General features: G+C 41.2%; 1 protein-coding gene across 2 annotated transcripts; it reads right to left on the reverse strand.

Annotated features, from left to right (window-relative positions):
• Positions 1-469: 469 nt before the first annotated feature.
• Positions 470-13,087, reverse strand: zgc:162872 (BAR_ACAPs and ArfGap_ACAP domain-containing protein). Of its 2 annotated transcripts, XM_026339458.1 has the most exons (23): positions 12,641-13,087; positions 12,498-12,555; positions 11,741-11,860; positions 11,312-11,365; positions 10,133-10,191; positions 9,786-9,969; positions 9,639-9,683; positions 9,128-9,223; positions 8,938-9,012; positions 8,575-8,678; positions 8,250-8,301; positions 8,070-8,170; positions 7,219-7,330; positions 6,133-6,326; positions 3,858-3,927; positions 3,672-3,766; positions 3,267-3,343; positions 2,691-2,845; positions 2,439-2,548; positions 2,139-2,249; positions 1,890-1,951; positions 1,639-1,788; positions 470-606 (listed from the first exon to the last, which is right to left on the reverse strand). In XM_026339458.1, the coding sequence occupies exons 1-22, from the start codon at positions 12,691-12,693 to the stop codon at positions 1,673-1,675; spliced, it is 2,103 nt and encodes a 700-aa protein (XP_026195243.1). In that variant the 5' UTR covers positions 12,694-13,087; the 3' UTR covers positions 470-606; positions 1,639-1,672. The 2 variants fall into 2 exon arrangements, with proteins under 2 accessions (XP_026195243.1, XP_026195251.1); XM_026339466.1 differs by lacking the exons at positions 470-606; positions 12,498-12,555 and having other exon boundaries at positions 1,647-1,788; positions 12,641-13,086.
• Between the last annotated feature and the right edge of the window lie 264 nt (positions 13,088-13,351).

Consider the following 13,351-nt stretch of genomic DNA (forward strand, 5'->3'; position numbering starts at 1 on the left):
TATCAGAACGATAAGCCAGAGGACTTTATTCTCTGAATATTGTATCACCATATTAAAGTGTACTTGAGTAAATGTACTTTTCCACCACTCTGCACTTGTTCTTTCATCAACGACATCGACTAGACTCTGAAAGAAACCACTGAGACTCCTCAACATGTATTGAGACATTTTTTAAGCAGTAGCATCACATTAGTAACAGCTTAGGATGAAATGTTTTTTTTTCAGTAACGACAGAAATTTGCCCAGAAGCAGGAATCAGATGTGAGGCTGCAGCTCAGGACAGAAAAACTAAATGATTTCAATTCTAACGATGCAGTGAAGTTTTCATTAGGTCTGAGACTGAAAACACACAGTAACAGCAGCAGTGTGACAGTTTAGTTTTGTCCCCTTTAGACTTAATACAAAAAATAATTTAAAGTATTTGAATCTCTGACATTTCTGTAACTGTAAAAGGATTAAGTGGCTAAAACATGAAATAAACACTTGAATAACATTTCACAGCAGCTACAGGTTAAATCCCTTTCTGATCACAGACTAGAGAACACACAGGTGACTCAGTGAAACCTTCAGCTGCACACTGAAGGACGGCGTCTCGTTTGATCCAGACTGTGGTGAAAACCAAAAAGAAGCTTAATCTGTTAAATTATAATTAGAATTCTGAAAACTAAACTCTCTTTATGACATTTTTCATCATTCAATATGCGTTCATGAATTTACATCCAGTACTTTTCTCTACACACTAGTTTTTGGCGCAGAATCTGCCCTTCAGGAACAGGCCCAGTTTACTGGACACCAGGTTCCAACATGGTGCCAAGTTCATTCCTATGAAAACTAATTCCAAAAATCCTGATTCCAGGCAGAAAACTGTGTGTACCCAGTACTCTTCCACCTGCATGTACACACTGATTTGTAAACAGGAAACCAGCGAGGGATCAGAGGAACCCGACTTCGTCAGGTAGGTTTTTCTGCCTTGTATACGTGTTACCAGGTTTCTTACTGGCTTTTCATAAGTTCTGCACATGTGCAGAACAAGTGGCTGCAGACAGAGAAGATGTGACGCCTGCATGTTTTTAAAACAAAGTCTGATTCAACTAGAACTGAAACTAGCAGAGTGAACTTTAAGATTCATAATAAGCTGCCTTTCACAGCATATGTTTTCATAATGGCACAGTTTGTGCTGTGAAAAGGCGATCTGAAAAGATCGCTCTCTGACACAATAAAACCAGAATAATTAAAATCAGAACAGTCAGGAAGCAGCATCTTTGGCCACTGAACTGTTAGAATTTAAGAGACGTGCTTCCAAAGTCCAAATTACCTTCTCACTTAAGTGCATGTAATGTCAGTGAATGAGGGGGAAATGAAATAACAGAATACAGTATGTGGGTTTGTAGATTCACTGATGACTGTTTTGTAGCTACTCCTTTTCCAATGATTCTCCATGAGAAACCATTTTTTAGGCCAGTGCGGCTCATGTGATGGACCCGGTGGCTGTAGTAACATGGTAACTGCTCCACAGCTCGGTGCCGTTCCACACGTTCAGTCCAGTTTATTATGTGCACTTACAGCTACTGTACAGAATAAATGACGCTATATTAGGCACCGGCTGTGAGTCGACTGTGCAGCTTCGGTTTCTCTCACCGTTACATCTTTTCAACACTGTGCTGAGTGTTTATCATTTCTCCTCCTCCTCTCCTCCTCGGCTGAACTTCCGTCTGCTGAGTTTCTCCGGGTCGTGTGAGGCCATGTCGCTGAAGTCACGGAAGATGTCCTGAAACGTCTCATCGTCTCCTGAGGAATTACAGTACATTTAAAATCAGTGTGTGCAGTTTGAAAGGTTAGATATCAAATTAAAGCTCAGGTGAATGTTAGCTGAGATGTGTCAGTCTTACCCACAGCTCCAAAGACTCCTTCTGAATCTCTCATCTCCTCATTCATCCTGGCCATCCGCAGTCTGAAACATTAACAATTCATCACACTATTCTTGTATCATCAATGTTCTGCCCTGCTGCGAACTGCCCCAGTCTCTGCTGAAGGTCTCGGCCTATTGGAGCCAACATTCTCCCTCTCAGCTACAAACCGACTGACAATCCTTCACAAGTTCACATAAAAAACTTTACGTAAGTTCTCTGGTGACTCACAGTGTGACGATGTCAGCATTAGCAGTTTCCACGGCGATAGCTAAAGGGTCCTGTCCCCTCTCATCCACAGCGTACTGGTTGGCTCCTCTCTTCAGCAACAGACACACCTGTCTACAACAGCCAATGAAAATCACCCATGTTTATCCCAGGTGTGTTTCAGGGTTCGGGTTAGAGGCAGGATTAGGTTAAAGTTAGGATGAGGGTTGGGGGGGAGACATTTATTTCTGGACAGGATGGGATAATGCATTGTGTCAGTGAGTGTCCTCACGTCTCGAGAGAGACCAGCGTGTATGTGGTTACCCCGTGTGTCCAGCGGTGGCTGCAGCGTGCAGCGCCCCCCGTCCTCTCAGGTCTCGGTGGTTAACGTTTGCCCCGTTTTGCAGCAGGAACTCGCAGGCCAACAGTGACCCCTGCAGGCAGCACAGAGACATACAGACACAGAAAGTAGCTGGTACAGGTGAGGACATTTATTTCCGGTTGTGTGCATCTCTAATAGTAATAATTCTGATTACTGCATCATTCCATTTGAATTTACATAAAAGGCCTCCTCACCCCAACAGCAGCTCCAATAAGTGCCGTTCGTCCCTCCTCCTCAGCAATGGTCCTGTTGACCTCTGCCCCTTCGGCCAATGCTGTTGCCATGGCAACCAGATCTCCCACAAAGGCAGCCCGGTACAGACACAGCCCCGCGTCGTCCTTTTGGTTTTCTGAAACAAAACAAGATGTTTCAAATAACTCAGCGTTCCTGCTGGGAGATCAAATGTAAACGTTAGGATTCAACCCGAGGTCTTCAGACACGTCAATTTCCTATCTCACATTTACATTTAGTCACTTTTATCCAAAGCGACTTACAAGGGAGGAACAATGCAGGCAATAACATAATGTCTACACTGGGGTTTTCGTTCTTTAAACAAGTCCTTATTGACTCCACATATAAAGATTGACTCTGATGGGACTCGAACCCACAACCTTTGAATCAAATCCCCGTACTAGACTAGAAGTCTAACTCGCTGTCCATTGTGCCACAGAGCCTCTCTCTATAGCTCAGGTAGATTTCTGAGACCAAAACTCTACCTTCACTTATTTTCTCCACACAGGAGGAGTCAGGTGACTGAGTTTTGCACTTACGATGTCCACCTGAGCTTCTCTTCTGCACAAATCTCTTCTCAACATATTTCTCTCTGATCCACGTCTCCTTCTCTGCCCTGAAACACATCAGTTAAACAAGAAGCTGATTCATTTTTAACCATTTATAATTTATGAAATCATTTTTACTGATTATCAGCAAGAAGCTGATAAATTAATCTACTACCGACAGAAATAACATGACGATAAAGTAAAGATCTTCAGTAACAAGATTCAAACATCAGCAGAAAATCAAATCAACTGGACGTTAAAGCAACCAGACGTGCAGTAAAACAGTCCAGATAAAGTTAAACACCTTAGTCGATTCATTTTATGTTGATTTACAGTTGATTCACTGATTTTATTTTCAATCACAAAATACAAACACATGTGGAAAGTGGATCTTACCGCGGGCTGTCTGGCCCGGGTTTGACTCGTCCTTCCTCCGAACATCTTGCCTCAAAGATTTGGTTCATGACATTATTTCCTAGACCACAGAGCAGCTGGAAAACAACAACCAGACGAGTTTTGTCAAGACAGATTCACAAGTTCAGGCTCCTGAGGATAATTTGAGTTTGTCGATGTTAGTTCTACCTTCAGCTGTTCGGCCTCCCACGAGTCCAGAGTGAGAGATCGCACCTTCGACAGGTGAACACCCAGACTTCTAGAACGAAGATAATGTCAGACAGTAATTGGGCAAAACCTTAGTTATAAAGCCATTTTCAAAACCTGGGTTAAGAAGTACTTCACGGACAAAAAAGATTAGAAGCCTTGGAAAAAAAGATGAATAAAATACTACAGATAAAAGACAAAGGGGGAGAAGATACTGTAGCTTTTAGAGTTTGTAGATTCAACCTCCAGAGGAAGAAAGAAGCTGAGTCACCTTCTCTTAAACTTTGAGCAAAAAGGGCCCAAAGAGCTTATTAATATATTCTACATTTACATTTAGCCATTTGGCATACACAAAGGAAACTTATTTATACAGCCTAAAGAGCCCTCCCCTGTCCTGTCCTGTCCTGTCCTTACAAAGCAAAGGTCCTGCCTACTGGAGATAGGACACAGGCGAGACTTGAACCATGGTCTCCCACATGGAAGGCAGTGATCTTAACTCTACACTATCCAACCTCCTTTCATAAAGTCAATCTGAGATGTGACACACACACCTAATAAATCAAACAAAGTTTTAACCTACCGTATTTTCCGCACTATAAGGCGCACCTAAAAGTCTTAAATTTTCTCAAAAGCCGACAGTGCGCCTTATAATCCAGTGCGCCTTATATATGGATCAATATTGAGTCAGTCACACATTAGAACACGGGAATAGACGTTTAACATTAACGAATCAATGGTGCAGAAGTGGAGGCAGCAACAAGATGGTTAAGTAAAGAAGACTAAACAGAGTTTCTGAGGGAACAAAGCGAGATGGCTACAGTTGGAGGACAAACTCCTATCTATTCTTTATGTAACTGAAAGAAACTAAATTAACAAATAATACACATCGTTACACATTTGGTATGTTACACTCGCACACGCTAGCCTGACTTGAATGAAGCTAATTACAATAACACACACGTAATTTATCACATGTAACAGGTAACAACTAACATACTTCTAATGACAATAAACATGTTAATACTTACAAAGACAAATGCTTTCCAAGGCACAAACGTATAAAGCACACTCAGCATAAACATGAACCAGTTGGTTTTACTGTGGAAACTAAACTAGTTTAATTTACAGACAGAGAAAATACGTCAAAGCTGTACTATTGAACCGAGAGTGGAAAGAGCGCTCACTCTGCAACTAATTATCTTAACAAAGATCAACTAAAATACACAACTCTCACTCTGATACATTTTTAAGAACAATACTATAATACTTTTTAGCTGCCTTTGTCACAACTTATTGTTATTCATTTATCACTTGAACTGAAAGGCATGATGGCAACCTATTAATAAAGTTTGACCGACCTCTCTGTGTGAGGATCCGCCGACTACCTTTCAGGCTGACCTCTTATTTTGAAGGTCCCGTTTCCGGGCGGAATGGTGTTCACGCAGCAGCTTGACATTCGTTAAACCGATTGATTGCACCTGTTGTGCACCGGACAAACTCATGACAAACTAGTGTGGAGGACTTAAAGTACTCGATGGCTGAGGATTCTGCTACATGGATTATTGCTTTGGAGTATGGATTGTGATACCCGGTTTGTGTTTTGTTGAATGCCGGTGTTTTTCGTTGGATTATTTTGGATTTCCTATTGGATTTGGATTATCTATGTTTCAAGGACTTTGATTTCACCAGGTATTAATATTGACTCCTTTTGTGTTTTTCTAAAGAAAAGACTGCTCAGCTGATGCTTGCGCTGTAGTTTTGTTTGTGTGCCGCAATAAAGGCACTAAACTGAGTAGATTGCTTCGGCCTTATTATTGGTCCTACTAACTCCTGACACTCTGACTGCTTCGTTGACATTTCCTTTAGTGCAGCTTCATCTAATGTTGCATAACGTACCGCCAGCCTCTATTGTAGCGTCTATTCTATGCACCTTATAATGCGGTGCGCCTTATATATGAAAAAAGTTTTGAAGTAGGCCATTCATTGAAGGTGCGCCTTATAGTGCGGAAATACGGTAATAAACCAAACAAAGTAATAAATCAAACAAAGTTTGGTTTATTAGGTTAAAAGTCTTTTATTAGACAAAAAGACTTGAAGAGTGAAGACTTAATACTGTTGGATGTTCCAGAGCCACACAAACATCTTCACTTGCAGTTCTCTCACAAACAGTGACAGAGATACTTTAACCAACAGGTTCCTCACAGAGTTTCTCTGTGAATTTATAACAGTGTGGTGTGAACCCCCCTGATGTTCTCACCTGTGTATGCCAGAGCACTCGATGCACATGGTGACTCCAAGGTTGATGGAGGCCCAGCGAGGCTCCTCCTCGCTGCAGTCACAGCACTGCTGGTTCCCAGGGCCACGGAGGGCCACACCCAGGGCTGGTGGCCTGTGAGTGGGGGGGCCTGGTGAGCTGTCCCCACCACACAGGACAGGGGAGGGCTCTTTAGGCTGTTCACAGGTAGGCGTGAAAGATATACAGGTAAACAGTTGTTAATGTTAAAGCAGTCGTTCAACAGGGAAATATTTCCTGTCTGAATTATACAGATTCCAAATATGAACGAGCTGCAAAAAATCTGAAAAATAAAAATAAAGAGAAATAATTTTGCTTTTAAGTAAAAGTAAATTATAACAAATCAGAAAATTCAATTTTTTAGATAATTTTCCTTAATTACAACCTCATTTGCTGCACAAATAAGACACACGGGTTTACCATAATGTCAGTGAACATATACTCAGCCTTAAACCAGTTTTGAAAGGTTCTGTTTTCAGAACCAGCTTTTCTCTGGGCTGTTTTATAGGAGCTGGCTTTGACTTGAAATTAGGGTTGTATACATCAACAGACGCTTGATTGATCTGATGTAATTAATTAATGTAAGGTGTGATCGCAGGGAACCTATCGTTCGTTAAGGCAGCTGCATTATGGGATTTGTAGTTTGTGTGTTTTCGGCACGTCATATCGCTGGGTTCATAAAAAAAAGACGTACATAAAATGATCTTGCGGACTGGATATAACTGTATGTATGCCAGGCTGGATGTGGCCTGCAGGCCTTGAGTTTGACACAAATTAACTAAGTGTTGTAATTCATCATTATGTCATCACATCACCTTTACATACAGGTTCACATCATACTTGCTAGAATTAAATGTAATGTTTCTTTCCTCTGTTTCTGTGCTGATGCTATTTGTCCCTATTTAGCGGTGCAGAACACATTAATTAACATCAAAAGAAGTAAATGTGTCAGACTTAGCTACTTGTCTGGGCAGAGGGATATTAAAAGAAAGTCTTATCAAGTGTAATCTTGTCGTAATAAACCAGAAGTATTGGTGAAGGTGGACCTGCCTCTGTCAGTGACTTGTCGGTTCTCTCTCTGTAGGCGAGGTCGATGCTGCCTTGCAGAGCACTGAGCCAGGCCTGCTTCAGCTGCTCTGAGTCAGCCTGCAGCGCACAGCACCTGACAGAAAAACAAATAGACAGACAGAAAACCACGTACTGTTTGCAGTCCTCAGATGGATCCAGTGGCTGTTTAGTTTTAGCTCCCTGAGGCTCAGTTAGAGCAGCCACTACAGCTGCCATGCTAACATTTCATTATAACATTTCCTTTAATTAAAAAAGCTTCTACCATCAACAAAAGGTTGTTGTAGTGTGATGTATTTGTACATTAGCCTGGGTTGTAGTTGGACTAACAGCCACAGTGAACAACACAAGTCACTCACATCATGTATGTAGATTAGGTTTGTGTACAATCTTATAGAAAACCAATAAAACCAGGAGAAGTCTGCAGCGCCTCTACATTGATGTTTAGTCATTTGGCAGAAGTTTTTTCCAAAGAGATTTACAAGGCAGGGTAGCACAAGGAGGTCTTGCCAAAGGACCGCTACAGGAGGTAGGCCACAGCCGGGATTCGAACCCCAGTTGCCACATGGAAGACAATGATCTTACTACTACACTAACCAGCCGCATATCCTCTAATGAAGAACAAATGAGGGTTTGTTTAACACATTCAGTCTGATCTAATATTTGTCTGATCAGCGACTGATGAGAGTAGAAATGCTGCAGTTTCAAATAAAACTGATGTTAAATAAAGACACTCGCTGAGTGCTGACTCACATGAGCAGAGTATCAGTATATTTCAGAACTTGTTAACGATTAACCAATTATTGATTATTAATGTAAGTGTCTAACAGTCTCACTTCTGGACAGAGAGCAGCTCAAAACAGAAACGTCGATCGATGTGCTCCAGAGATTTGACAGCACACAGTCTGAGATCCTCAAACAGAACCAGGGCTTCCTCCTGCAGCATGAACACACAGATTCAAAAAGCTGTTCTTTGATTGATCAAAATAACAACACCAAAACATTTTAAGCCTTACCTTGTGTGACTTTCTGTAGATCAGCTGGTTGTCCCTAATGGAAAACCAGCATCTGAAACCAACAGCAACAAGGTGTTAATACTGTGATGTGGCATGTTTGAAATCATTTAAATTTACATTTACATTTAGTCATTTATCAGACGCTTTTATCCAAAGCGACTTACAAGTGAGGAATAAGGCAAGAAAACTAAATCTAAGTCAAGGAGAAAAATGTTAAATGTTTATATTACTGTCATGCACACAGACACACAATCACACACATTATTAATGTGTAATTTTAGAAGGAGCACTGCTTCAGCAGAAACCAGTAAACTCGTAGTGGTACCTTTTCCAGGTTTTGGATTTCCTCCTGGAACGTTTGAATAGGTAACCCTGGATAATGTCCTCATTCCCAGGACACGGCCTGACCACAGGCTCGCCAGAAGCATCCTGTACACAAAGTGTAGTTTGTTGTCAAAGAAATGTGATGGTCGTTTTACAAAACATCCTCAGGCTCCTAAAAATACAGGTATAGCAAGATTTGGGTTTAAGAGAGACTCAGAAACTCAGCATTCTGTAGGTGTCTAGGTTTTTTATGCTTTAATAGCTAATGTTTCTGATTTCTTTCTTCCTGCAGCCACAGTCACAGATTCATGGAGAGACTGATAGAGGTGAGGAGGGTAACAATAATGAGCTGAGGAATCCTTACTCTCTGCTGGACCAGCAGGTGTGTATTCTCCAGGTCTTTTCTTTTAGCTGCACATTCTGCTGACAGCTGGGACAGCTGAGAACCACAGGGATGAATAAGCAGACTCAAGGTTAGACCACAGAGGAGCAGAAACCAATGAACTGATGATGGTTCATGTAAAGTGAATGAGAACAAGCTCAGAGGTCTAGACCTGTGCTGCCATGGTCTTCATGGTGGGCTCCAGGTCTCTGAGCAGGTCAAAGCCTTGGTGGAAGAAGGTGAACTGAGCGTGAACATAGGAGAACACCTGCCGACAGACAGAAGCACACACGTCAGTACTGTAACTGACTGACGGATAGATGGATTCATGATGGACTGGTTTCAGCCCAGGTCTCATTAAACTCACAATTGAGATTGACAGATAGAGAAAATTAATAAAAACAACCACTCATGGAAGAATTGTTTTGTTATGTCTCACACACGGATGATTGTGATTAAGTTTTAAGTGTCAGTCCTCATTATCTTCATCACTTGCAGCTTCAAGCTGAAATTGAGATTCAACCTAAATCATTCTCAGGAAAACATCAGCGGAAAGATTCTCAGTATACACAGTGAAAAAGTAAACTCGCTGTGCACACTAGGCTACGTAGGATTAAACATTCCCTAAAATGTTGAACTGCTCCTTTAAACTATGACCATAAATGAACAGCAGTTGAACTTACTGAGTTTAAGATGTCGATCTTCTGCTGAGTCTTGAAAGTGTTGAGCTGAAAAAACAAAGCATGCAGAATACTTCATTGCCTGTTGTTAAAATATGTAAATGAAATGTTGAACATATTGTACACGTGTCTCAGGTGTGCTGTGTGTACCTGCAGACAGTAATCCAGGGCAAAGTGCTGGTAGCATTTACGTGTGGCGAGCAGGAGGTGACTCGCCCGCTCAGCATCAGTAGCTTTGTGCCGAGATACCTGAGCATTTTTCATCGCCGCTGTCTCCAGATCCTCCCCGATCCGCACAAACTCCCTCCTGGTCTCTGCCAGCTGAGGAAGGAACCTTAGAGACACAAACACCATCATCACCATGATTACCACCAAGATCAGAATCAATCAGAAAGTATCTTTGTGATACTACAAATCCAAGCAAATCCAAAGCAGCATTTCCATTTTTTAATTATACAACCACACAAGATCTGTTTCTGTTTTTGTGTTGCACTTACTGTGAACAGAGGTTGGTCAGCTGCTGGCTGATCGCTCTCTGAGTCTGATCAAACAACATCTGAGGAAAAAAACAGGCAGATAAAAACAGGAGTGTAGCTTCTGCTACAGCTGATGCCAACTGCAGCTTATGGACTCATGAGTGTAGATATTTAATTTCACATAGAAAACAGGACGTCCTTAGTAACGACTCACTTATCTTGACTAACTGTCATCCACCCATAAAACCCAGTTTAAAACCCATCCAAACAGGATGAACGGATTCCACAGAGAAACTAATTTAATTAGTTTTAATCATTTGCTGCAACCCTAACCTAACCTTCGTGATTTTCACATTTTTTGTTATTGTCAACAAATCCCATAAAGAAAATAAAACCGACACTATATATAAAATACAGGCTCACTGTAACATCTGTTAATCAACAACCTCATTTAGCTTATTTGTCTCCAACAGGTGTCTTCATCATAAAAATTATGGGTATTAATAACACCATCCTTTTCACCATCTCTTCAGGTCACTGCTCATGTTCTTGAACACAGTTTTTTATACAAAATAAAAAATTACATGCTATGTAAATGTCCACAAGCTGCACAGCTCTGGTCTCTCCTATGTTGTGCAGAGTGTCCACTATCAGTTCATAGAATGACATCTGGATATCTGCCTCTCGGTACATCTCTGCTGTGTTTGCTCTTCTGAAAACTCATAAGAACAGTTCTATGAATCCATCACATCTCACATCTTATGTGAACAACCTGTTTATGAGACTCTACCATATATTAACAGAGCAGTTCAATTTTAATTCAATTTAATTCAACACCTTACAAAATATAACTGTTTACAGAATTATATAGAAAACCCAACAACCCTAGAGCAGCATGTCCGAGCATGCTCAATAACCTCTACCTAACAGGAACTATTCTCCAGCTGGTGAAAGTGATGCTGTTTATACAGTGCCCACATTTTTAATAACGAAGAAACATGTCACCCACTGATGTGGTTTGTCTCCCTGATATACTGTATGTTTAATGGTTTTCAGACAACAAGAAGCTCTATAAGATAAACCAGGTTCTGGACTGACAGATGTACACAGACAAAATTCTCTTTATGGTATTTGTTACCAAAATCAAAAATATAGATAATCATATAGCAGTCAGAAAAAACAGGATGTGTGTGTACTTACAATGTGAAAGTTGACCATCTCGTGCAGGCCCTGGTTGAACTGGTTCAGACAGTTCTGAGAGAGGAAGGAAACAGGATGTGAATGAAAAACCTTCCACAGGAAAACATGGTGAACCACACATCTACACGTTAGAGTGAGGCCTATTCCACTATGAGTCCACCACAACCTGAAACATGACATCTGTTCTCCCCATGTTTGGGAACGAGCTCCTAAGACTAAATGTGATCTCTGCTCAGAAGCTGACAGTATTTAAATATACAGTCGATGAACTAGACTTCACATAAGTGAAGTGTGTTCACCAAAGTAAATAAAGCTGGAGGTTATACTGTTTATTTACCAAATATTGTGTTATACAGTAATGTGATAATCATGACTCATAATTAACTTGACCATGATTATTATTAGTATTAGCATCATGTAGCTCCCTACAGTTACAACGTTGTCCTTCTTCTGGTGTATGGAGAGCTCAGCCAGGCCGCTCAGGAACAGCTGATTGGCGGTGCTGTATGCTTGTCCCGCCTCCACCATCTTACTGCACAGCTTCATCACCTGATTGGTTAGAGACACAGATTTCAGAAAGGTGAGCTCTCCGCACAGGTGAGCACAGGTATCCTCGCACACATGAAGTAGAAGTAGAAAGAAGTTTAAGGACACAGGGTGTTGTATGCTGTACATTGCAAATTAGTACAGCAGTAACAGGGGAGGGAAGAGTAATAGCAGCAGTAGTAGTATTAGCAGTAATAACAGTGGTAGTGGAAAGCGTACTTCCCAAACCTGTTCCTCAGAAGGAGCAGTCATAAAAATAATACTTTACTAGACTACTACTATACTAGAAGTATAGTGTAAGTACTAAAGTGGGTGTAAGATTCAAGATTAAAAAAAATAAACTAGTAGTAGCAGCAGTAGTGGTAGTAGTAGGTAGGAAGCAGCAGTAAAATGGAGCAACAGTACAGTACATGCAGTGTGGCATAGTGGCAGTAATGTTATGTACTGTCAGCAGTAACAGTATAAATGGCAGTATTATAAGTATTATTACAAGTAGTAACAATATCAGTAAGGGTATCAGTAATATTAGTAGTCCATTAGAAAAACTGTATAAGTAACATTTTAGTAGTAGTAGTAGTAGTAGTAGTTAGAGTAGCAGCAGTACGTGTCCATGACACTAGCACCGTCGCAGTATTAGTACCTTGTCCAGCTGTGTCTCCAGCTGAGAAACCTCCGTCTCAAACTGATCCAGGTTCAGTCTGAACAAAACAAATTCACCATTACTGAGACTTCTGCACATGCGCGGTATGGAGATGACAGGTGTGCAATCGAGTGTGTGCATACCTGAACTCAGGTGAGTCTTTGACGCACTCCTCAAAGTCCAGCAATGTGTCCATGTTAGCGGGCGGTTAGCTGACCGTGACAGTCACTGAGTCCAGGTGTAAGCAGAGATTGTTAGAGCCTCTTCATTCTGACAGTTAGCCTGTTAGCACCGTTAGCCTGACGATTAATGTCTTTCCTTATATTAAACCCCCTTCACGAACCGGGGAAACTGCACATAATCGATACTGCGTGTCAGGCGTCGTGTACGGTCTCCTGCCTGTCACGCACGATGTTGCAATTCGTACAAAAGCGTGGATACAACGTATTTTTCAGCGTTTTCAGGGTAACAGCTGTCGGTACATCCCGCAGCCGCTGCTTGTTGTTGTTGCTAACCAACCGCTAAGTTCCTCCAAAGATCCGGGATGGTTGGATCAGATCCAGGCAGCGGGGAAACAGCGACACCCCAACGGCCCGGGGTGGTACTGCAACTACTGCTGCTTTTATGAAGGGGAGTCACAGAAACTTATTTAAGTGTTTCTACTTGTATATTTCCATTTATGTTAATTTTACTCCAGTGCAACTAAAGTAAAAATATTTTACTTTATAGTTTGTTGGTTTGGCTAGTGTACATATTCAGAATGCAGACTGGTTTTGCAGATGGTAAACATTTTAACTCTTTATGTTCTAACATCCATAGTAGTACTTTATCATTTATTACTTAATTATGTTTCG

The sequence above is a fragment of the Anabas testudineus genome, chromosome 13 (genome assembly GCF_900324465.2).
Source record: "Anabas testudineus chromosome 13, fAnaTes1.2, whole genome shotgun sequence".
Lineage (NCBI taxonomy): Eukaryota > Metazoa > Chordata > Actinopteri > Anabantiformes > Anabantidae > Anabas > Anabas testudineus.

Excerpts from the sequence above, each read along its gene's own strand:
- zgc:162872 (XM_026339458.1), bottom strand. The coding sequence starts at position 12,693 with ATGGACACATTGCTGGACTTTGAGGAGTGCGTCAAAGACTCACCTGAG. Across the intron at positions 9,970-10,132 it reads CTGACCAACCTCTGTTCACA|GTTCCTTCCTCAGCTGGCAG; the intron begins GTAAGTGCAACA and ends TGTGTCTCTAAG. Across the intron at positions 2,846-3,266 it reads GAGAAGCTCAGGTGGACATC|AAAACCAAAAGGACGACGCG; the intron begins GTAAGTGCAAAA and ends GTTTTGTTTCAG.